Source organism: Oculina patagonica, chromosome 10 (assembly GCF_052425735.1).
Source record: "Oculina patagonica isolate OP01 chromosome 10, crgOcupat, whole genome shotgun sequence".
In the NCBI taxonomy this organism is placed as follows: Eukaryota; Metazoa; Cnidaria; class Anthozoa; order Scleractinia; family Oculinidae; genus Oculina; species Oculina patagonica.
The window spans coordinates 13,970,257-13,994,201 of NC_135767.1; the positions used below are offsets into that span (position 1 = coordinate 13,970,257).

General features: G+C 39.3%; 3 protein-coding genes across 3 annotated transcripts in view; 1 reads left to right on the forward strand and 2 right to left on the reverse strand.

The window, feature by feature from the left end:
• Nucleotides 1-23,945, reverse strand: part of LOC144628960 (uncharacterized) — a 469,155-nt gene that overhangs the window by 191,997 nt on the left and 253,213 nt on the right.
• On the forward strand, nt 1,727-2,580 carry LOC144628709 (melanocortin receptor 4-like). Its single transcript, XM_078486836.1, has 2 exons — nt 1,727-2,408; nt 2,465-2,580. The coding sequence occupies exons 1-2, from the start codon at nt 1,727-1,729 to the stop codon at nt 2,578-2,580; spliced, it is 798 nt and encodes a 265-aa protein (XP_078342962.1).
• LOC144628710 (uncharacterized) lies at nt 10,542-16,001 on the reverse strand. Its single transcript, XM_078486837.1, has 3 exons — nt 15,557-16,001; nt 12,509-13,660; nt 10,542-10,868 (listed from the first exon to the last, which is right to left on the reverse strand). Exons 2-3 carry the CDS (start codon nt 13,646-13,648, stop codon nt 10,542-10,544), a joined length of 1,467 nt encoding a protein of 488 aa, XP_078342963.1. The 5' UTR covers nt 13,649-13,660; nt 15,557-16,001.

The window sequence follows — 23,945 nt, forward strand, 5'->3', positions numbered from 1 at the left end:
ATTTGATTGTGATAAAACTTTCGTTGTCATTTGCAACAACAATGATGTCAATTTGACGTATTTATGGTTATTTGCCACCATCTTGGATCCGCCATTTTGAATTGATTTATAATCGATTAAATTCCTAAATTTTGCGGACTGTTAGTCCTTAGTTTTTTATAAAAGTTTGCTCCAAGATGGGAAATATTTAAGGCAACCATGAAATTACAGAAAAAAGGTGGTCTGGTGACAAATTTTAGTCTTCATCTTTTGGAGCTTTGTTATTAAAATTCAACTCAAAACAGTATTAAACAAACTTAGTAATGTCTTCTGAAATGAAACATTTTTAAATCGAGTGTAAGAATACAAAAAAAAAAACTTATATAATCAGACCACCCAAAATGCAAATTTTGATCAATATCTGTCAAAAAACGATTACGATGGAAACGTCAAAGTTAGTGGTCACATGGCACTACTGTCAACATGTTGCCAGAACAGTTTTAGGAAAGTCGCCAAGTTTAGTGGTCCTAGTTTCAATCGTTTTGAAGTTACAAATCTTTAAGGATGGGGGGAGGGGGGTACTTAAAAGCCATCCTTGCCTGAATAGGGTGACATCCTATTGCAATCTGACTAATGGTCACTTAGAAAGATGTATGATGAAGCATACTAAAACGTTAAGCTCGTTATATCAAAGTTTTTCCGACATGCATTGTCTTGTCGCGTTTTTTTTTTGTTAGAAGCCCACACAAAAATGACCCATCGGAGCATTCGCCATAATTCAAGAACGAGTAAAATACGGAGTCAAATATAACACAATGACTACCGTATTTACTCGAATAAGCGCCGCCTCCGAATAAGCGCCGCCCTCGAATAAGCGCCGCATTTCGGACAAAAAAGTTAATAAGCGCCGCCCCCAAATAAGCGCCGCAGTCCTGATGCGGCGCTTATTTGATGAACTTCGTTGAACTAAAAATTGTCAGTACAAAGCAACTCTAAAACAAGCTTGAACACTTCTTTTTATCAAGAGCGATGTTTTGCAGTTCAAAGTAATTTTTTTACCGCTTATCCATTAGTTTTTCAATTTAACATTCTTACAATACATAGTTCTGTAAATGTTTTGAACGCCGCAAACTTTGCCAGGGCAGCTAGCGCCACTTCTGTTGACTAATACTGACAATCAAAAGACGCTCTTTACAATTACTGTACAAGATAAGATATTTTGTGCCGTCTAAATTTTAAATAAGCGCCCCCCTCAAATAAGTGCCGCACTTGAGGCTCGAAAAATGTAATAAGCGCCGCGGCGCTTATTCGAGTAAATACGGTACGCATGGTTTTCGACATTGAAATGGCTAAGGAACAAGAGTGCTTAAGAATGACGTAACTCCCCGACCTGCGAAACGATCTTAAAAATAACATCAGAGTATACTTCTCGTTTGTCAAAAAACAAAGATATCTGAGTAGCTATTAAGCTCGCGACAGATGTCATTTTTTGAAGCTTTTTCGATCCTTTTAAGTTACCATTTGTTTTAGTTGATAGCCGCTGTCGATTTTTTAAAAGCGTTTTTTAAACCCGACGATATATTAGAACAGTTACAGAAATTATTGAGCACTTCTTAAGTAAATACATTTTTTGCCATCGCAATTAAAAGCATCAAACTCGCTTACTGTGGGCAGCAAGGCAAATGGCGATAAACTTTACTGTAGAGAAAAACATCACAAGCGACCTGAACCAAACAAAAATATCAGCATGGCCAACATGTGCTGTTGTATTTTAGCCTTGAACATTTTCCTTTCCATCACCGCATCACTGGGCAATGCTCTGATTCTTGTTGCTCTTCGTAAAGAGTCTTCTCTTCATCCACCAACAAAATTTTTGTTCCAATGCCTGGCGGTCACTGATATTTGCGTTGGACTTATTTCACAAACGATCACTGTTATCTCTATTTTGAGTATTCAAGCAAACGCAATGAATTGGAAAATTTTAGACCATGTTGACGAGTTAGATAATGTTACAAGCTATCTTTTGTGTGGAGTATCGATTTTCACATCAACGGCAATAAGCGTGGAAAGACTTCTCGCTCTGTTGTTGAGGCTGAGATATAGACACGATGTAACAGTTAGACGAGTTCGCGCAGTTGTGATTTGTTTCTGGTTAATTGGAGCTTTTTGTGGGTCCATGCACTTTTTGAATGACCGTATCTCCAGGATTGTAGTATTTGTTTTCCTAATACTTTCACTAGTAACGTCGACCTTTTCTTACACGAAGATCCACTTAACATTGCGACAACATCAAGCTTCAGTACAAGACCATGTTCACCAAGGACAACCGAACGGAGGAGGAATTCCACTGAATATAGCACGATACAAAAAGACAGTTTCTAGCATAGCATGGGTACAGTTGGCATTAGTAGTTTGCTATGTTCCATTTGGTGTTGTGTCTATATTAAGGATCAATGGAAAATAGATGTAAGGGTTTGGTGGTCAGCTGCAGTAATTCTGGTCTACTTAAATTCATCTCTAAACCCAATTCTTTACTGTTGGAAGATCAAAGAAGTGAGACAGGCAGTGAAGGACACAATCAAACAATTTTGTTGTTTCTAGAGTTTACTTAGTTTATAAGGATCGACATTTAGCTGAGCTGCATTTTTTTATGAAAATTAAAATTTAATAGTGCAAAAAAGAGTCTGATTTTGGAAGCAAAATAAAAAAAGGCGAAAATTCCTTTGAGTTTCCTTTTATTCCTATAGTTTCGCATTTTTTTTGAAAAAAATCGAGGAAAAACAGACTGCGGACTCTTGTAAACTTTTTGAGGACACGGGCTTCTTGTCAATCAGCTTGGTTCTCGCGGGAGTAACCTTGGTAACCGACTTAAGAAGGAATCATGGCAAACTTTAGATTCTCCGTGGGCGATGGAGATTTCGACATGTGCTTCCATCGTTCACTGAAGTCTGAAGCCGGTTGCGCTATAAATTCACTTTCACGAAACAGAATGGCTGAGAGCGTTCCGCTTCTTTAATGCGTTTTTGCACATACTCGACTGCGGTCCAAGATCTTCGCTTCGGAGTTACTTTCACCTTCAAGGCTATTTTATTTTTTTACAATAGAGTTTTACTTGAAACATTTATAGAGGAATTATATTCGTAGGTTGCGCGCGCGAATGGCGTAACGGAGTGTACGTGTATGCATCAGCCGCATAGTTTTTTGTTTTACAAAATCCTTTCAAAAGAGCGCCTGAAAACCTTCAATATAAGCACGCACCACTTGAGGTCTTCTTATTAATTTCGTGGTAAAGCTGGACAATCTAAATCGTGAAATCTATCTTTTGGTTTGCGAAAAAGGGTATTTGCAATAATCAATAAGCAGCACGCGCACACGGAACAGCATTCGTAAGCTCTGCGCTTTGAAATCCTTGATTTAAACCACACGACGATGCTTGCAGCTGCTTGTTGATAACCACATGATTAAGACAGGCGCGAATTCGTCGTCGTGTATTTTCACAACTGGAAGATTGCAGTTTTTCCAAAACCAGTGGGCGCGGCAGGTTAATTTAAATGCTATGCTATTACGCAATCTTCGCTTCCCGCGAAAGTTACGTAATTTGGTATGAACTGACCAATCAGCAACTCCGTTGCTGATTGCAGACCAACGGAGAGCTGACGGATATCCTCAAAAATTCCAAAAGAGTCCGTAGTCTGTCTTTTCTCGTCTCGCCCCAAGCCCCTTCTCATCCAGCCAACCAGCTTGCTCGCGTTCCTGATATAACCGCGCGCTCCGACCCTAAGAGAAAAGACAGACTACCAGTAGTCTACAAGAGCGTTTGGTGTTTATAGAGCTTTCACTTGTGTACGGAGAGAATTTACTTACCCAGCATATAGGTCATTTCCATGATTTTTCTTTCAACGTCAGGAGTAGGCGCTTTAAAAATCGACAGCACTTATTAGCCAGAAACAAAAGCAAAAAGAAGATTGAAGAGCCGAATAAATTGATTAGAACAGCTTTCGCGAGGCATCTGTCATGCGGTTAAAAGTGTTATATTATATATTTTTATTTACATACCACTAATTAGAAAACATAAGTAAATGCACCCTTTTAGGCATCGCGAATAACAACACGAAATTGTGAGCGAGCCTTTTTGAACTCCGGGTGGCGTATTGTAAAAAATTGGGTCTGTATGATGTTGTATCGTTTTTTTCTTGAATTACTGATTGTAGAGCTCTCAGTATAACAGTTTATGTTGTGCATGTCAACGCTGCAGGCCGCATTGGTACTATTATAAAAGTACATATTGCAAACGTTGAAGGGATAGTTACTAAAAAATATGAGGCTGCGTTGTTGACAAACCTCTCAAAGTCCACTTTGGTGCCATAAAATCCGGGAGAAAAATAACGTAATTGGAACACACACAATACCCATACTTTTTCACAAGGTACTGCAACGTGCACTCTACGTCTTAAAAGGTTAAATGATCACAATTTTATTTTCATTTACTGATCTATCTTTTTCCATAAGGTTCGGTGTGAGCTTTAACAATTTTAACGGTTAAATAAAGCCTGCTCTAAAGTTCCGAACCATAATGTTCCTTAAGTGATAAGAACGGAATAAGAACGGAATATCTAAATTGGCAATAATTAAAAAGCTCAATACAGTGTCAATGTGCTGGAAACCATTTTAATATTCTAATTGCACTCAAACCCGCTCTACTGGAATATTCAGAATCATGGAATGGCTTTTAAAATACCAGAAACACCAAACTCTTATAGGTTAATTCAAATAACTGAAACTCTCGCTCACTAATAAAATGATGATTGAAAACAACTGCATTCAAGGCAGGTGTTTTATGGAATCATATATCATTTGTTTTCTTCCAACTGCTGTTTGTTTTTGGTAATAACGTAATGTAGTCCACTCCATAAAACGCTGACAAAATATGCTTGAAGCGGAAATTTCCAATCTGAAAGGTAAAATACATTATTAGCCCACCAATTTCAACGCTTTAAAATCAAACACGGTTATTGTAACAAAGTGCAGCTAGTACCAGTAACCAACATGGCAAACATGAGTGAAAACGAAAACTACACAAGCGAGCTGAATCAAACAAGCAAAATGCCAGTATGGTCAACAGGAATAGGCCAAACATTTCTTATAGCCTTGAACATTTTTCTGTCCATCACCGCATTACTTGGCAATGCTTTGATCCTCATTGCTCTTCATAGAGAGACTTCTATTCATCCTCCAACCAAACTTTTGTTTCGATGCCTGGCGGTCACTGATCTTTGCGTCGGCCTTATTACGCAGCCACTCTTGACGGCTTATCTTATGTCTTCTGTAACAACCGGAATGAACTGGAGGGTTATTCACTACATTGACCTCGTATGTACAGTTTCAAGCTTTATTTTATGTGAAGTATCAGTCTTCATATCCAGCGCAATAAGCGTGGACAGGCTTCTCGCTCTGCTGTTAGGACTCAGGTACAGACACGTTGTAACATTGAGGCGCGTCCGTGCAGTTATGATTTGCTTTTGGCTTATTGGCGTTTTAGGTGCAACAGTGTTCTTTTGGAATAGTAGTATCGCCTTTACTTTAGCATTTGTCGTTACATTGCTTTCTCTAGCAACCTCAGTCTTCTCTTACACAAAGGTTTATCTCAAGCTTCGACATCGACAACTGAACGTCCCACAAGGGTGGCGTAACGTAGGAAGAATTCCACTGAATATCGCACGATACAAGAAGTCAGTTTCCAGCGTGTTATGGGTGCAGCTGGCATTAGTCATTTGCTATACTCCGTTTATTGTCGTCGTTATGTTAACGACATATTTTCAAATGTCCCAAAATAAGTTTGAAATGTCAGTCCCCTTTACAGCAACTCTCACCTACCTTAGTGCGTCTCTTAACCCGATTCTTTACTGCTGGAGGATCGGAGCAGTACAACAAGCAGCAAAGGACACGATCAAACAATTAAACTGCTGTAAATCAGCCTAGGTCTTGGAGTGGATTGGATTTGTTCAATAACGTTTGCAGATTACAGCCGATTTTCCAGCTAGGGGCCCCACACGACGTTTTTTTCTCAGATGCTTTAAAGCGTTGTTTAACCCTCCAAGAGAGCTTTGAAAACTTTGTAGATAAATTAAAGGTTGCACTATTAAATCTTATCTGTCCGGTCATTCTCAGGGACGTAAGTCTTCTCGAATTAATTAGGGACCGTTCATTTTTTATGGGGTGGGGTGGGGGGGGGGGGAGCTTGTGGGATTTAATAGATAGTCACTGTTTTATATAACGCCCCCCTTCTTCATCGAAGTGAAATTAAAATATATCAAGCCTTGTGACTAAAGAATGTATCAGTGTACTAAAACCACATCCCCGAATAGCTGGCATTGCCTCAACTGTTTACTGTGGATGTCGTCTGTTAGTATGGGTTCTCTGCATTTGTGACCAATAAGCTATTGGGTTGAGTTAATGGCGTTTGGTAAATAACAAAGTAGAGGGGTCCGGGGGCATGCTTCCCCATGAAAATTTGAATTTTTAGAACCTCAGGAATGTCATTTTGGGCATTCTGGCAAGATTTTTTTACTCTTACAGAAGCCTCTTTACAACACTTAAAAGTATAATTATTTTTAGTGACCCCACCTTACAGACCATATTGTTTTGGCTGCCCCCCCCCCCCCCCCCTTTGAAGCCAAATTTTTTTTTGGATGACCCCGCCCCCCCCCCTCCCCTCAAATCCCATAAGCCCCACCCCTACCTCGTAAGAAATGAAGGCCGTCCCTTAGGGCCTTTTATGTCACTTTTTCCGAAAATCGTGGCTAGCGTATGTAACGAAGCAAAGTACAATAGCTCTGAACGTTCGTTCAAAGTGGCTTTGCTAAAGAAAAGTCTTAAGATTACCTTTTAATAACTTCACGCGCAACAGACCCTACAAATTCGAGCTTAATTAGACATATCGTAAATGTCTCGACGAAATATTTTAAAAAGAGAACAGAGTCAGAAGTATTGTATTGAAAGCAAGTGTACATGTTTTTTTATTTCAATGCAAATGTGATCTGATAATTTCAAAGTTTTCGCATATATTGTGGAAAATAAATTTAGAATATAGTCGACACGTGCGTTTTGAATTTTGCTACATTTCCTGTCTGTTCCCAGCTGAACAACAACTTGCACGGTACTAGCATTAGCCGTTATTTCTGTAGTCTTTTCGCAAGACCTTTTGCGGCTAAGTTTTCATAGCATTTTTGTTTTGTCGCGTGCCCGTGCTTTGAATCTGTATACCATCAATATGGTTAATATTAATATGCAGGGTTCTGGAAAATTCCCTTACGGTACATCTGTGAGTCTAGATTTATACGTGAGGTCAAATCATCCTGTGGGAACTCGGGCTAGTGTACACGTGTAAGACAGAGCACCCTCGAAGGTCTCGTTGCCTCCCCTCCCCTACGGGAAAGAAGTGCCAATCATAGCGTGAGGCTGCACGTGAAAGGCAAGTCTAATTAAAAATGCGCCAACTCTATCGGAGTCAAGGTGTTGGAGAAAGCCAAAAGTGTACAAATCTTGGATATTTTTCTAGTATTCTTTAATCATGGAGAGAGGCAGCCGGATCAAAAATTTACTGTATCGAAAGTATGGTCTTCAAACTATATCCATGCGAAGGTTTGGAGTGAGCGGATGAAATTAAAGGCAATATTTGGCTTGTTTTTGTCGAACAGTGTTGTTTATCGAGCGTCGGAAGTGTTCACTTTTGCATATATTTAGGTAAGAGTAAACTAAAATTAAAAATATCGGTTAAATAGGCTTTAAATGCTATATAACAGTCAAAAACCATCACACAGACAAGATATGATGTAAAATGTGAACTTACCTGGCTGTTTATTATATTTTCTTTCGATATGAATTTTAGCTATAAAGTTTCATACAATTCCTTATAATTTCGACGCCGCCATTTTGACCGAGTTGTCAAAGCGTGAGCCTGGGCGCCCTGTGATCATACGCACAGAACGAGGACAAGTATTCTAGATGATATGGTAAACACTCTAAATGATTGCAGCCTAAAACCTACAATTCTATGTATTCTTGAGACAAAAATGGAGAAAAAGTTGCCTTTCAAATGCAACGTGTGGTGATCGTGTCTATCCAAGGATTAGTTGACAATGGGAGAACCAATCAGTTTTGTAGGTTTCCAATAATAATTTATAATAACAATTTATACATTTATATAGCGCTAAAACTATAAATATTCTAAAGCGCTGTTTACTATATGTAAAAATAATATAAAAATGTAAAAATTAGAATGAACCTAATTATAAACGTACGTAAAATGAAATTTTACGCGCGCGATTACGTGCGTCGAATTTACGTTGTCCAATTTCCAATGCCACGTTTTTTCCAGGTATTTACGCACGTGGCGCGCACGTTTACGCACGTAGCGATTTTGGGGGTTTTGAAAAAAGTTGAACCGAGCTCAACTTTTTCCGCGGCTGTCTGCGGTTACGCAACGATTTACCCAATCATACTTTTGGATTTCGTCACATGACACCACTTACCATGTAGAAAACCATTTTGTTTTTAATCGCCCATCGATTTACTTGGGAAAACATTCAGATGTAAAAACACTTCTCATCGAGAAAGTCTTAACATTTCAAGAAATAATCTATAGAACTGGCAACAGAACCAAATTACACGAACGCAGTAGTGAAAGAAAACGCCTGGCGTCAGGTCACGTAGACTTTAAACCGAGAATCCAGGAAGGTCGCCTCAAATCCTCTTTTACTTGATGGTGTCTTTCGGAAGTATTTATAAAATGCATCTTGGTCATATTCACGCATTTCTTTTTCTAGCGTTTAGTACAAAGTGTTTTCATGGCAGCCATGTTGGAAGAGTCAAACAACAAGATATTTGCATAAAAATGTTAATGATTTTTTCCCAAAGGAAAAAAAAACTTATTGTTTCACTTCTCCATATGGCCGACAATCACGCACTCTATTCACCAACTTGATAATTCAGTATGGCGGGCATTTACGCACGTTCAACGCGCGTAAAAAGGAAACGCTTTTCATTACTTTTTACGCGACAGTGGAAATTTGCCAACGTATCTTTTTTACGTACGTTTTACGTACGTAAATATTTACGCGTCAGTGGAAATCCACCTTTTAAAAAAGATACGTAGGCAAATTTCCACTGTCGCGTAAAAAGTAATAAAAAGCGTTTCCTTTTTACGCGCGTTGAACGTGCGTAAATGCCCGCCATACTGAATTATCAAGTTGGTGAATAGAGTGCGTGATATAGAGTGCGTCGGCCATATTGGAGGAGTGAAACAATAAATTGTTTTTCCTTTGGGAAAACATCTACGTTAACGTTAACGTGCGCGTTAACGTGCGTAAACAAAAACGCGACAGTGGAAATCCACCTTAAGGGACAACTAGCATATCATGGCCATCGGAACGCAGGTTGTACCGACCAACAGGCTTGGCCTTCAAAAGGCCAGAGATGTTAGGCGGAGCTTTCGCATAAAGGGCCTTGTACACCAGTAGCAGTATCTTAAACGTCACCCGGTACCGAACAGGCAGCCAGTGTAGTCTACTTAAGATGGGAGTAATATGGTCAAATTTAGGGACCAAGCAGACCACACGTGCCGCGGCATTGAGAACCCTTTGTAGACGGTCATATTGGTATTGTGGGAGACCATAGAGTAGTGAGTTACAGTAGTCGAGATGTGAGGTGACGAAAGCATGCACCAAAATCTTCGTTGTTTCCTCCGAAAGGAATTTCCTGATCTGCCGGATGTTATAAAGACTGCGGAATGCCTTACTACACACTTTCCCAATGTGAGAATTCTTTGACATGTGGGAATCAAACCATGCTCCAAGGTTGCGCACCATCTTCACACAATAGAATACATTAAGCGTCTACTAAATACTTAACAATTATTCACCGAAGTAGAGGTGAATAGTAGAGGGTATTTACCTGCCTACGAAGCGGCGAGGTAAATATTTACCACATTCACCGACACTGAGGTGCTTGGAGGTGAATAGTACTTTGCTAATCACCTCCGAGTAAACCAATCATCGCACGCGAAAAGCACTATTCACTTGTGTGGTATATACCATTACTTTTTAAAAGTATTATCTGCCTATTCAATCCAAGATATGCTTATTCAAGGCCAAAAATAGTATGCCACTCCTACCTAATTTGATTTTTTTTCTTTTACATTATGTGGTCTACACCTTATACGAAATTAAACCCTATAGTTTTTAGTTGTACGTACTAAGATCACGTTTGGGCACTGTATATAGGACCATGCTTGGTTAACAATAATAATTTAACATGAAAGAACTTGTGTTAATAATATATATAAGACCCTAGAGGATGTGCCTTATAGGCTGAGGGATCAAATGTTGATTGTTTGATTGATCGATCGATCGATTGACTGATTGATTGATTGATTGATTGATTGATTGATTGATTGATTGATTGCTTGGTTTGTTATCTACAACACCGTTCAATCCCCACCATTTGCAATCCCAGTTTTGGGACACATTCTAATTAACTAATTTATTAATTAATTAATTAATTAATTACAATAAAGGAAGTTCTTGGGCATACGGTAATGCTGACGTCATCACTGCCGTGGGGTCATATGTGAAGAATATACTATCCACATCTAACGGATAATCCTCGAAAACAAATTTGGCTGACACGTCGGCTGAAATGACTGACCTCCAGTGTCGGCTTGCCAAAGCAGCAAATAAATGGCATATCAAATTTCTGCCGTGGATACCTATATGATCATTGATTCCACCACTCCATGGGTTGCCAATTAGTTTGAACTCAACACTGGTGTCGTAATGCTGTGTCCTTTCAATGCCAAGGACATACTGAGATTGGATAACATCTTGGCAAATCTACATTACATAAGGCAAAGGAACAAATTAAAGAAATAGTTGCACGATGCTTTGTGCATCGATGCTTTGTGCATATATTAAGACTAAACGACTACAAGTCTATCATCTTTAACTTTGGATAAATTTCACGTTAAATCAGAAATCACGGACATTGGAGCCGGCGAATTTTGATGCATCGTACATGAAATGGTCACGAAAGTTGGTAATAGCCGCTGATTCGAAAGCCTGACTTTGGCCTCGTATACATCGAGGATGATACACAAGAATGAGGCCTACATAGAGGAATATTTTGTGTAGTAGGGAAACCACTGGTCCACAATATTGCACGATAATAAACCTGGAGCAAAATAGCTTTCAAACAATGGCTTTTGCAGCAATCTCGGAGCAAAGACGGCTGAAATATCGCAGTTCAAAGACAGCGGATTTTTGGATTTCAACGTGGACTGCCGCCTGGTGTTCATTGTGCGATTTTAATGGTTTTTGAAAACAATTTGCAAAGCGAAGAAGTCACCCCAAGGAGTGCAAATTAGGCAAATGGTACTTCATGTGATGCTTTTTCTCAAGCGATCACGGCGCTTGGGATATCAAGATTATTTCACCTAATACGATGCATCAAACTCGCTGTTTTAAGCATTCAGGCCTCTTGTATATAGAGCGTTGTATGAACCAAGCCACACCACGCTTCGGAAATAAAAAGCAAAGCCAGGAACATTTGTTTGTGAAATGCAACGGTAAGAATCAGCTAAGGAAACGTTCAGGAACTCGATGGCATTTCGGCACTTGTTTCAGGTAAACCAGAAATCATTCTATTTCACTTTATTGTTTTTATCCCATACAAAGCCTTTATGCACCTATCAATGGTTTCCCCAGGATGGGGGGGCGGACAACCCACGGGAATTTGACATCGTGAAGTTCTCCCAGAGTAGGGATTTTGACATCTAAAATGGTCTGCTGGGTTAGAAATTTAAGAGGAGATATGTAAAATTTGACATTCGCTAGGTGCCCAGGGGTGGGGAATTCGACTCTGGCTTCCAAAAAATTTCAAATTCCTCTGGGTTCCCCCCCCCCCCTCCCCCCTCAATCCTGGGGCAAACCATTGTTAGGTGCATTAGATGTTTGGGAGCCATATTTTCATTGAAACTCGCGCGTGCGCCGTCGGCGTGTCCAGAATTTTTGGCCATGAATGCTCTTGTTTTGGAATCCCTAAGGCAATTTGAGTGTCTCCATCATGCGAAGGAAGAGGGGAAGGGCGCAAACAGTAGGAGGGCTATCGTTAGGCTGATGTCAATCCCATTCATAGTTCCAATTTTATCTCCATGCATTGTATATATACATGCAGACATCAAGGGAAACGGTGGGACAGACTGAATAAAAAAAACTGGTTCTCCAAATGTATATGATTTGATGTAGTATATCAAACACGGGTGACAGTGTTTTGTCACACCACGTTTCTAAGCACCGAAAGAGAATAAAAAAAACTCGGCAATGCCCAGGGCCTGACTATGGTATGGAAGCCATTGAGTATTGCTTTCACTGCTTTCACTGTGTTAATTAAAGGCAGAATTGTCTTCTGGAATATTTCATTTGCTCATTTCGAAATTGGGAACTGTCATTGAGAAGTAAAGTTTATCATCAATTACCTTTCTAACATCTTCTGGCGCATTAATTAGTCGCAGTTTGTTAGTCTCATTCAAGCTTATGCAAAAAAATGAAGATTGTCTTGGTTGAGACTGTCGGAAGAGCAGGCTGCTTTTATCTTGTGTTTTCTTTGAGCAATCAATAGCAGCAACAACACTCCACCCATATGCTTGCATGGCTTCTATCAGCTTTAGGACCAGAAATCTCGAGTCAACTGCCTCTTCGCCTGATGTCCACCATGGGGTTCCACGAAGCTTAAACTGCCAGCTCTCGGCGAAGCTTTCTTCGTTTTGGATGCCTCTGGACCAAAACGTTTGGATTGTGTTTCGGACAGCAGACACTAAGCCCTCTGGGATGCCGATCAGCCTTATTATGTCTTCGCTGTTGAAGCTTATTGTGAAGTGAGCTGGAGACGGCTGCAACCAACAAATGTTTGGATCATGTTCGAAAAAAAAGGTGGTCGAACTACCTCCACTTCTAGTATTTCCGTATAACTTCCACTGTCTGACGAGAAGCTCATTCACAAGTGTGTGGAGAATCACTCTTGCATGGACAGCGTCCATTCCATTCGCATCCCAGGGATTGCCTTTCAATTTGATCTTCAAAACATCATTCTCATGAGTCCATTCTTGTATTCCATTTGGCCATGACTTTTCCACTACATTTTTAAACATCTGGTGAAGCTCCATCGGTGCATTCAGTACCATTAAACTATCGCAGCTGCTAAGGCCCACAATAAGAAATGGTAGGTCTGGGCGTACGGCAATTGGGTCTTTCTTGAAGATCCAGGTAGCAAGATATCTTTTTTGCGTAAAGTCACCAACCATCTGAAGCCTCCATCCATGTCGGTGGAGCTTGAGTAGTATACACCCTACCATTTTCCTGGAGGTCACAGCTTCGGCAGATGAAGAAGTAAAGCAAAATGGACTTCCCCTCAACTTGAACTGATGAACGCCGTTCATTTTTAAAGTTTCCATTACAATACCTTGAGGCCACGATTTTTTAATAACCAGGCGGATAATTTTTATCACGTGATCTGTGCCAAGGATGACACGCAATAGATTTTTTTCACCAAAGGCTATACACATGTATTCAAAATTGAGTGGTCGAGGAGGTAAGTTACGAGATTGATTTCCACCCATCTTCACTCGGATCTATACATCAGATGAAAAAATCCATCAGATATATCTTAAAAATGCAATCTAAATTATTATTAGTATAATTAGTGTTATTATTGTTTTTCAGGAAAGGATTGGGTCCATCCATGTGGTCATATACCCCCATTCTCCCCTTCCCCAGTACTGTGCCTATTTATAGACCATTCACCCCAGCCATGCTTTGTGCTATACCTAGAGAGGTCGTAAAACAAAACAAAAATTGTGAAGAAATTATTCAACATGACACGAGCGTGGGACAAAGAAAAAAACTGAGTCCCCGACGGGAATCGAACCCATGACCTCCCAGATACCGGTTGGGCGCTCTAACCAACTGAGCTACGAGACCCTCGTTGTGAGCTGGGCCATTTACTATAATTGATAAAAAATTATCAATTATGGCACAGCTTATTACATAGTTAGCTTTTTGACAAGACTGTGACGGGTATTTCACCAGCAATACTGTACATAATAGTTATCAGTCGACGTTTCGGCATCATCGAGACGCCATTCTTAAGACTAACAAAAAAATTTCATATGTGATGTCGTTAACTTGAAGTAACAGAGCTTTAGGTGAATACTTTGCTCGAACTGTCAGTATGCACGTTAAGGATTGGTCGCAGCTTGCAAACAGACTATGTACGAGCGAAATTATTCACCTGGGAATCTTTGCTTTATGCAACTTTAGAAACTCTGTTACTTCAACGACATTTTGTTAGTCGTGAAAAGTGCGTTTTGATAAAGCGGAAACGTCGACTTATAACGATCATTTTCGCATGTATATGCTTTACCAAATACTGTACATGGGTGTAAATTTTGCCTTTTTGCTGTCGGTGAGCTACAATGGAATGAACTGGATTGCAAAAGGGTCCAAATGCAATGGCTTTACAAAACCAAATTTACGACATATTATATCCGTCTAAAAGTGATTAGAGTGGCAGCTTAAGTTGTCGACAAACACAGTTGTGAAAGAAGACTCCAAGGTCATTAATCTTCCATAACACTTACATCGAACGAAGTTTGTCAATTATTCTCCCACGCTACGAAGCTTCTCAATTCTAAACTCACACCGCATACTCAAGCCCGTTGGTATTACGTGTCAAGTTCATACAATCACGCTAGCATCACGCAAGAGTTCATGTTGATCAGTTATTACTAAAGGCCTTCATGTACAAGTACGGCTGAGTTAGCAACTAAAATGAAGTATTCGCCCTTGTTTTTTGTGGCGAAACAAAGCCATAAAGCAATTCGACTAGCAAGACCCGTCAAAGCTATTTTCTGAGAAACGAGGAACAATCTGCTAAGTCTAACTGCAAGTTTTAGTCAAACTGCAACTTCGATTCGCTGAGCTATAATATAATCATGAAGTGCAATGGAAGGCGAGATAATAATCAAGGCCATGGGAATTTTACCAACTGATTTTTTTGACTACGGGTGGGGAATAAATGTTAATAGTATATGAAACAAACCTGCAAGATTCAGCCAGTCTTTCAATGCTGCACTGGGGAGCTATGGTCTCTAATCCAGAGCAAGCTAAGCTAGCGTTACCTGTCAGCACCCACTGTAACGAGATACATACTCTATGATCACGCGCTAGGCAGGTGACTTGTGATTTCTGTGGGGCGACCATTTAATTTTTGAATCGGAGGAGAGGAGGTTGGGCAATTTATCAGCATTGATGCTATTTGCAAGATTTTTTTATAAACATATAACCTCTGCAAGCATGTGTTGCGTGGTTGTTATTTCCCATGCTTACCTGCGCACGATTTTTTTACTCCTACAGGCTCCTGACTCCTATTTTTCTTGTGCAATATATTTTTTTGTAATTCGCCACTCCCCCCCCCCCCCCCCCTAACCCCCTATAAAAATCGGACTACTACAGGCGAAAATATTTACCTTTTTTACAACGTTTAACTCGCCTTTCGGACGTTACGTAATCTTTTCGGCATATCCAGTGCTCCTGAACTGTGGCATCGACGAATGCACGATCGCGAGTTCTTTGAAGATCTCAAGGGCGTTGAAGTCATCGCAGCCGATTTTCTCGTCGCTGGTTTTGATGAAACCGATACAGAGGTAAATGGTAGCCTCGAAAACAATGAACGAGCGTTCATTCAGAAGTGCTGCGAGTGGAACCTCAAATTTTAAAAACAAAACGAGGTTCAAGCACAGGCAGACAATCCTCTTTGTTTAAGGCCGCGTGACGTTAGCGTCACGAAACGCTTTTTGATCTCATACGTTCACTGTAATTTGTAACGACTGACCTCTGCTTGATTTAAATGATGGGGAGAAATTCAATTCTCCATAAAATACTAAAGTTCGCATCTTTTGATCCCAAACTGTGGTCTACTGTAAGGCAAATAAAGAAAGTTTACTTCCTATTTAACGTTTGTGTGATCTTTTGTGATTTGATGGGGCTTTGAGCCCAGTTACTGATTCCTCGCTAGCCGTCACCGCCCCCTTACTTTTGTAGTGGACATGACAGTTTGAACATCGTATTTCCAGTTTTCGTTATACCCCCCAATTAAACGGCCGTGCAGAAAATGCCGTAAAAAACCTGCAAGAATCAAATTAAAAAACAAAGGCAGATGGACAGGACCCCTGTTAACCCTTCTGCATTGCAGCAGCATCCCAACAGAAGGGATGGGTTCATCACCGGCTCAGAGGTTGATGGGACGCCTACTCAAGCATTGCTCCGTACACATGAAAAACTCCTGCTGCATTCCGGTCACAGTGATACATCAACCAGGCTGGCTGATCACAAACTATGACCGGTGCGTCAGTACAACAGGAAGTCTCGACCCCCCTAACCACTTAGATGTGGACAAGCCAACCGCAAAAGACTCCACGGGAAACCAGAACTGTTCTGAGGACATTTATACGTGTTTTGAAAAACAGGTATTATGAAGTGGTGGTATGTGGAAGGCGATATCGTCAAAACCGTTGACAATAGAGAATGACACATAACGTCCCTCCGCCCGTTAACCTACAGGAGATTGATTTGTCTGACCCTCTCCAGAAACAGAGACCAATCAGAGCCCAAAGCGAGAAACAGCTGAGCCACTCACAGCCAGTCGTAATCTCAACAGTGTGGCTCACACTGAACCTGTGGTGGAGCCAGTAGAGGTGCTAACACGTCGTTCAGAACGCAGGTGTTTGGCGCCTGTATAGCAACAAGACTACTTCACAACGTGATTATCTCTTGATCTTGTAATCTAAAAGTGAACTGAATATTTATTATTGGAGCCTTGAATTTGAACTTTGAGTTTTTGTTTGCTATTCGTTTTCTTTGCGATTAATCATATATAAAAAGTGAGATGTAAATCTATCCAGATAACTAACGGAATGTAAAACTAAACAAATCGTACGATTTAAAAAAATGGAAAAGGATAAAGATAAAGGTGAGAGAACTTTTGACGAGACCTGCTTGTAGTTATGACGTGGCCATGTCAAAGACATAAGTTTGCCATGTCAATAGTTTTTTTTTTTTCGGGGATATATGAACAGCTACTAAAAATGTTCAGCATTGTAGGGTTAATTCTTTTATCCTCTTTCAGAATTTCAAAAATCCGAAGGACATCCGAGGGTTAAACGAGTCAGTTATTCGGTGAGTTGGCCTTTGTAACCGGGCACGTTAATCAATCATGATTTCTAGAATCACAAGCTGCTTGCAGGTGCTATATCCGGTCAAGCGAGGCATGTTTTGCCAACTGACAATAAAAAACTACAAGTCGACAAGACGGTTCAGTAAGTGCAGGCACTGTGGACTGTTAAGTTATCCGCAAACTGCTAGCTGGAGTCACCAGATAACTCGATTCAACTTCTTTATTCTAGTAAAAGCACTCTAACAAGATTGCACGAGCTTCTATATACGTGACTCTCAATCAATACGTTATTGCCCATTGTTCATGCGGTATCTAATCTCTAGCGATCACGTGTAACTGTAACATAACACAACATGGACGGACAATACACAAGCCAGATGAACCAAACAAGCACATCAATATGGCTAACAGGCGTTTTTTCCTCCCTTTCGGCCTTCAACATTTTTCTCTCAATCACCGCATCACTGGGCAACGCACTAATACTTGTCGCTCTTCATAAAGTAAAATAAAATCCTTGTAACTGATACATATAATAGGTTCATTTTACTAGTTTAGCTTATTTTAGATTGTTTTTTTATTGTAAAGCCACACGTTTGTTGTGACTAGCTTCTTAATAAAGACTTCTACTACTACTACTACTACTACTAAAGAGACTTATATTCATCCTCCGACCAAACTTCTGTTTCGGTGCCTGGCAGTCACTGATCTTTGTGTTAGACATGTTTCACAACCACTATTTGCTGTCACCCTAATGTCGTTTGTAACAACTGGAATAAACTGAAAAGTTATATACTACATTGACAAGGGATGTAGTGCTTCAAGTTTCTTTTTATGTGGAGTATCAGTCTTCATATCCAGCGCAATAAGCGTGGACAGACTTCTCGCCCTGTTGTTGGGACTGAGATACAGACACTTTGTGACATTACGGCGAGTCCGTGCTGTTGTAATACTTTTTTGGCTCGTTGGTGTTTCATATGAATCAATGTCCTTTTGGAATATAAAAAATGCCTTTACTGCAGCCCTTGCCTTTATGACATTTTCTTTAAAAATCTCAGTCTTCTCTTACTCGAAGATTTATCTCAAGCTTTGACATCATCAACTTCAAGTGTATGCCCACCAAGAACAACCTAACAGAGGAAAAATTCCACTGAGTATCGCACGATACAAGAAGTCAGTTTCTAGCGTATTATGGGTGCAGTTGGCATTAGTTACTTGCTATGTTCCGTCTATTGGTGTGGTTATGCTAGTGAGATATGGCCAAATGACTGGAAATTCGTTTGAAATTGCAAACATCTCTACAATAACCCTTATATACCTAAATTCGTCTCTAAGTCCAACTCTTTACTGCTGGAGGATCGGAGTAGTACGACAAGCAGCGAAGGACACAATCAAACAATTAAACTGCTGTAAATCAGCCCAGGTCGTGCAGTAGAGTGAATTGACTCTTTGCTTACATTGAGTGCGGCTATAATTATAAGTACAGAAAACTTGTCCCATATCTGTTTTTGGGACTGTGTATATTTTTAAAATTACATAGAAACGTTTAGGAGGCTTGGCAAAAACATCCTAGATCAATTAATGTATTAGAATTTTCCTGGTGTTATCATCCAAAATTTAGACCTGAAAAGGTAGCATTCTGTTCATTTAATGTTAATTAGATTCGCGAGAAAAACAAAATGCTTTTCAAGCTGTTGTTGAAGTCGCGTTGTATATATAAAATTTCATTTGATGCACTTTATTGATGTTTATCGATTATTCTTACAATTTCGACTGTAAAAAAGAGTCATTATACTGCTCATTTTTTTATTCATGTTTTAGCTTTTATAAGACCTAATAAACGATGAAACTTCAGTGTGGTTGAGATTTAACTTTTTACTTAATATACTCTTGCTACATTCGGATTGTTTTAAAATTCTTGACTTACTCTCTTAATCACATTCCGGCAAAATTTTCATATATGTCATAGCACTATCTCTTAACTTAACTTCGACTCTCGAATTTACTAAATAAATGTGTAATAAAGATGTAGACAAACCTTTAAATAAGGATTAAATCAAAACTAAATATTAATTAAATGGTTGTAACATTCATTAAGGTACCGAACTGCCTGGATCGGGTTCTTTAACTATTAGCCAGCACCAAGTTATTCTCCTATGTGAAAAGGGGCTCTTTGAAACCAAAGTAACTTATTTAAAAAGAACTGACGCAAATCTCTGTGGCAAAAAAGGGTGATCTTTGTCAAAGGAATGAGATTTTCTCAGTTTTCCAACTTTCCGTGAATCTATAAAACGAAAACATTCGCTTACAACTAAAACACCAGTTCTTAAAATGTTTATTGACAAAATAAAGGAAACATTTTAGCAGGAATTCGGAATAAGTCATTTAACGAGCCGTTATTTTATTCGACGTTTGATTGCCATTGACAAGTGTTTTAAATAACCGGTTAAGTTGTATGTTTTTTTTAGGAATGAAGAAAAGTATTAAACAGTATAAGAGATTGATCAGCTGAGAAAACACAAGCGGCTTACAGTTGCTCCGGTCACACGCGAGACAACATTTCCTACGAAATAAAAAAGCTATATTAAACTTAAAATATTGACAAGACGACTCAGCAAGTGCAAGCACTGTAAACGGAAACTACAAAAAAGCGAGATGAACCAAACAAGTACATCATTATTGCCAACAGGCGTATTTTCTTTCCTTTCAGCTTTAAACATTTTTCTTTCCATTACTGCATCGCTTGAAAATGCTCTAATCCTCGTTGCTCTTTATAAAGAGTCTTCTCTTCATCCACCAACAAAACTTTTGTTTCGATGCCTGGCGGTCACTGATCTTTGTGTTGGACTTGTTTCCCAACCACTATATGCTGTCGCCCTAATGTCTTTTGTAACAACTGCAATGGACTGGAAAGTTATCTACTACCTTGAAAAGGTATATGTCGCATCAAGCTTTACGTTATGTGAAGTATCGGTGTTCATATCCACCGCAATATCTGTGGATAGACTTCTCGCCCTGTTGTTGGGGCTGGGATACAGACACGTTGTGACATTGAAGCGCATCCGTGCAGTTATAATTTCCTTTGGGCTGCTTGGTATTTCATGTGGATCGCTGTACTTGGTATTTCCTGTTAATAGTAGCATTGTTCGCACTGTAGCCTTTGCCTTTGTAATACTTTCTTTAGTAATTTCAGTCTTCTCGTACACGATTTATCTCAAGCTTCGACATCATCAAATCCAAGTGCATGCCCACCAAGGACAACCTAACGGAGGAAGAATTCCACTGAATATTGCACGATACAAGAAGTCGGTTTCCAGCGTATTATGGGTGCAGTTGGCATTAGTTACTTGCTATGTTCCGTGGCTTATTGTGGTTAAGCTTACGACATATGGTCAAATGTCTGACAACAACCTTGAAATTGCTTACTACATTACAGAAACTCTTACCTTTCTTAATTCGTCTCTAAACCCGATTCTTTACTGCTGGAGGATCAGAGCAGTACGAGAAGCAGCAAAAGAAGCGATCAAAAAAATTGAACTGTTATAAATCAGGCTAGATCGTGCAGTAGAGTGCAGTATATAACTGAGGTAACTGGATAATTGTGTTCGGCTATGAAATACAGACAGACAGTCCCATCTCTTGTTGGGACTGACCACCTCTTAAACGCTGGGGCGTTTACAGTAGAATTTGTAAAAAACCTCTATCTTATATAAGTATTAGAACTTCCATAGTGTTATCATCTAGAAGATAGTCCTAAAAAAGGAGCTCGGATTCATTGAATGTAACTGATCTCTGTGAGAAAAACTCTGTACCATTCAGAATGTCGTTAATGATCCTTTGTACGTTGTTTTGTGAAGCATTGTATTGATAGGAAAAATTTTTCTAGTTTAACACTTTCACTGTACTCGACATCTTCATTTTTGTTATATGGTTGCTGAGGTATTAGTTTTTTTAACTAATATTTAAAAAACCCGAGACAAACAGTGAATAAAAACCGTCACGTCCTTCAGTCAAAGCACAGGTGAAAGTTGAATTGATAACTTTAATTAACATAACATAATGCGCGTCCGTGCATTTGTAATTTGCTTTTGGCTGATTGGTGTTTTATGCGGATCGATGTCCTTTTGGAATAGAAGAATTGCCCTTACTGTAGCATTTGCCCTGATGCCGTTTTCTATAGCAACCTCGACCTCAGTCTTTTCTTACACGAATATTTATCTTAAGACTCAACATCGGGAACTCGCCACCTAAGTAAGACATAATAATGTAGCGCGAAGTCAACATGCTGCCCTCAGATAACATGAGTTTCATATGGAACTTGCGACGCAAGTAAAACATAATAATCTAGCACGAGGTCAATATGCTGCATTTAGATAACATGGGTTCCATAAGGAACTCATCACCAAGTAAGACATAATAATCTAGCATGAGCTCAATATGCTGCCTCAGATAACAAGAGTTCCATAAAGAACTTACGACCCAAGCAAGACATAATAAACTAGCACGAAGTCAATATGTAAGAATAAAAGTACACGAGGTTAGTATACTTCCCTTAGATAATATTAGTTTCATTAGGAACTCATCGCGCAAGTTAATTATACATCATAATCTATAATTTGCTAATTTGCTTCCCACAAAATAAGTCGCAAGACATAATAAACTAGCACGAAGTCAATATGTAAGAATAAAAGTACACGAGGTTAGTATGCTTCCCTTAGATAATATTAGTTCCATTAGGAACTCATCGCGCAAGTTAATTATACATCATAATCTATCAGGTGGTTAATTTGCTTCCCACAAATAAGTCGACAAGAGTTCCATAAGGAACTCGCCATCCAAGTAAGACAAAATAATCTTGCACAAGTAATCTGCTGTCGTCAGATAATCAGAGTTCGAAAGAAAACTCAGTAGGGCACATAATCTAGCAAAAGGTCAATATCCTGCACTCAGGTAACAAGAGTTCCATAAGGAACTAACGACCCAAGCAAGACATAATAATCTAGCATAAGCTCAATATGCTGGACTCAGATAACAAGAGTTCCATAAGGAACTCACCAACCAAGTAAGACACAGTAATCTTGCACGATGTTAGTATACTGCGCTCAGATAATATGAGTTCAATAAGAAAATCATCACGCAAGTTAGATATTATAATCTATCACATGCTCAATATCTTCCCTCAGATAACATGAGGTTCATAAGATACTCACCACCCAAGTAATGCATAATTATCTAGCACGAGGTCAATATGCTGCCCTCAGATAGAACGAGTACCATGACGAACTTACCATCATAGTAAGACAGAAGAAACTAGCACGAAATCCATAATTTTAAAAGTGGGTTTTGTAGAAACATCGAACATTAAAGGTAGCTCAATAACCCGTGATTTTTCTAGCGCTCATCAGTTTAAATATTTAGGCTCCAAGTTTCCATAATTCATGTCCAATACTATAATGTTGTAAGGCGTGGTTCTGCTTTAAAGATTTTTCAGTTGGATGAAACAGTTTAAGAAAGTACAGTTTACAGTTTGAAAAAAAAGAAACAGAAATATACAAATTTCTTTAGAATGATAAAGAAAGTGAGGCTAACAACAACTAGCAGGGCTAGCTGGGGTTATTAAAAGGAGGGCGTTTTTTATACAACTGCTGTTTGAGATAGTGCAAAGTTCATTAAGAATACCACTCTTTTTATATCATAGAAAAGTAAGAAGCGCCCATACCCGTTAGAGTTCAATTTTGGACTCTCGCATAAGTTTCCCCACTCGGGGACCCGCGCAATCTTTTTTTAAATAACGTGACAATGACATATTTGTTTCCCACCTACAAAAAAGGTTGAATATTACTCATAATTGACAATAATTAAAAAGCTCAATACAGTGACAATGTGCTGGAAAGCGTTTTAAGGTGCTAACTTTTTTTAAATCTTCTCCATTGGAATATTCAAGATCACAGAGTGACGTTTGAATTACGATAAAGACGGCATTTTTAAAGGTCAATTCCAATGACTGAAACTTTCACATATTAAAACGAGGATTGAAAATAACAGGTGTTCTATGGAATAATATATCTTTTTTTTTCTTCGACTACTATTTGTTTTGGCTAAAAACTAAAACGCTGGAAAATATGCTCGCAACGGAAATTTCCAATCTGAGATGTAAAATACATTATAAGCCCACCAAACTTAAAGCTCTTTGATCGAAACACGGTTATCATAATACACTGCAGGTAGTATCAGTAATCAGCATGGTGAGCATGAGTGAGAGCGAAAACTACACAAGCGAGCTGAATAGGCCCAACATTTCTATTGGCCTTGAACATTTTCCTATCCATCACCGCATCACTTGGCAATGCTCTGATTCTCATTGCTCTTTATAAAGAGACTTCTATTCATCCTCCAACCAAACTTTTGTTTCGCTGGCTAGCGGTAAATGATCTTTGCGTCGGCCCTATTACGCAGCCACTCTTGACGGCTTATCTTATGTCTTTTTTAACAACCGCAATGAACTGTAGGGTTATTACATTGACCTCGTATGTAAAGTTTCAAGCCTTATTTTATGTGAAGTATCGGTCTTCATATCCAGCGCAATAAGTGTGGACAGACTTCTCGCTCTGCTATTAGGACTCAGATACAGACACGTTGTAACATTAAAGCGCATTCGTGCAGTTATGATTTGCTTTTGGCTTATT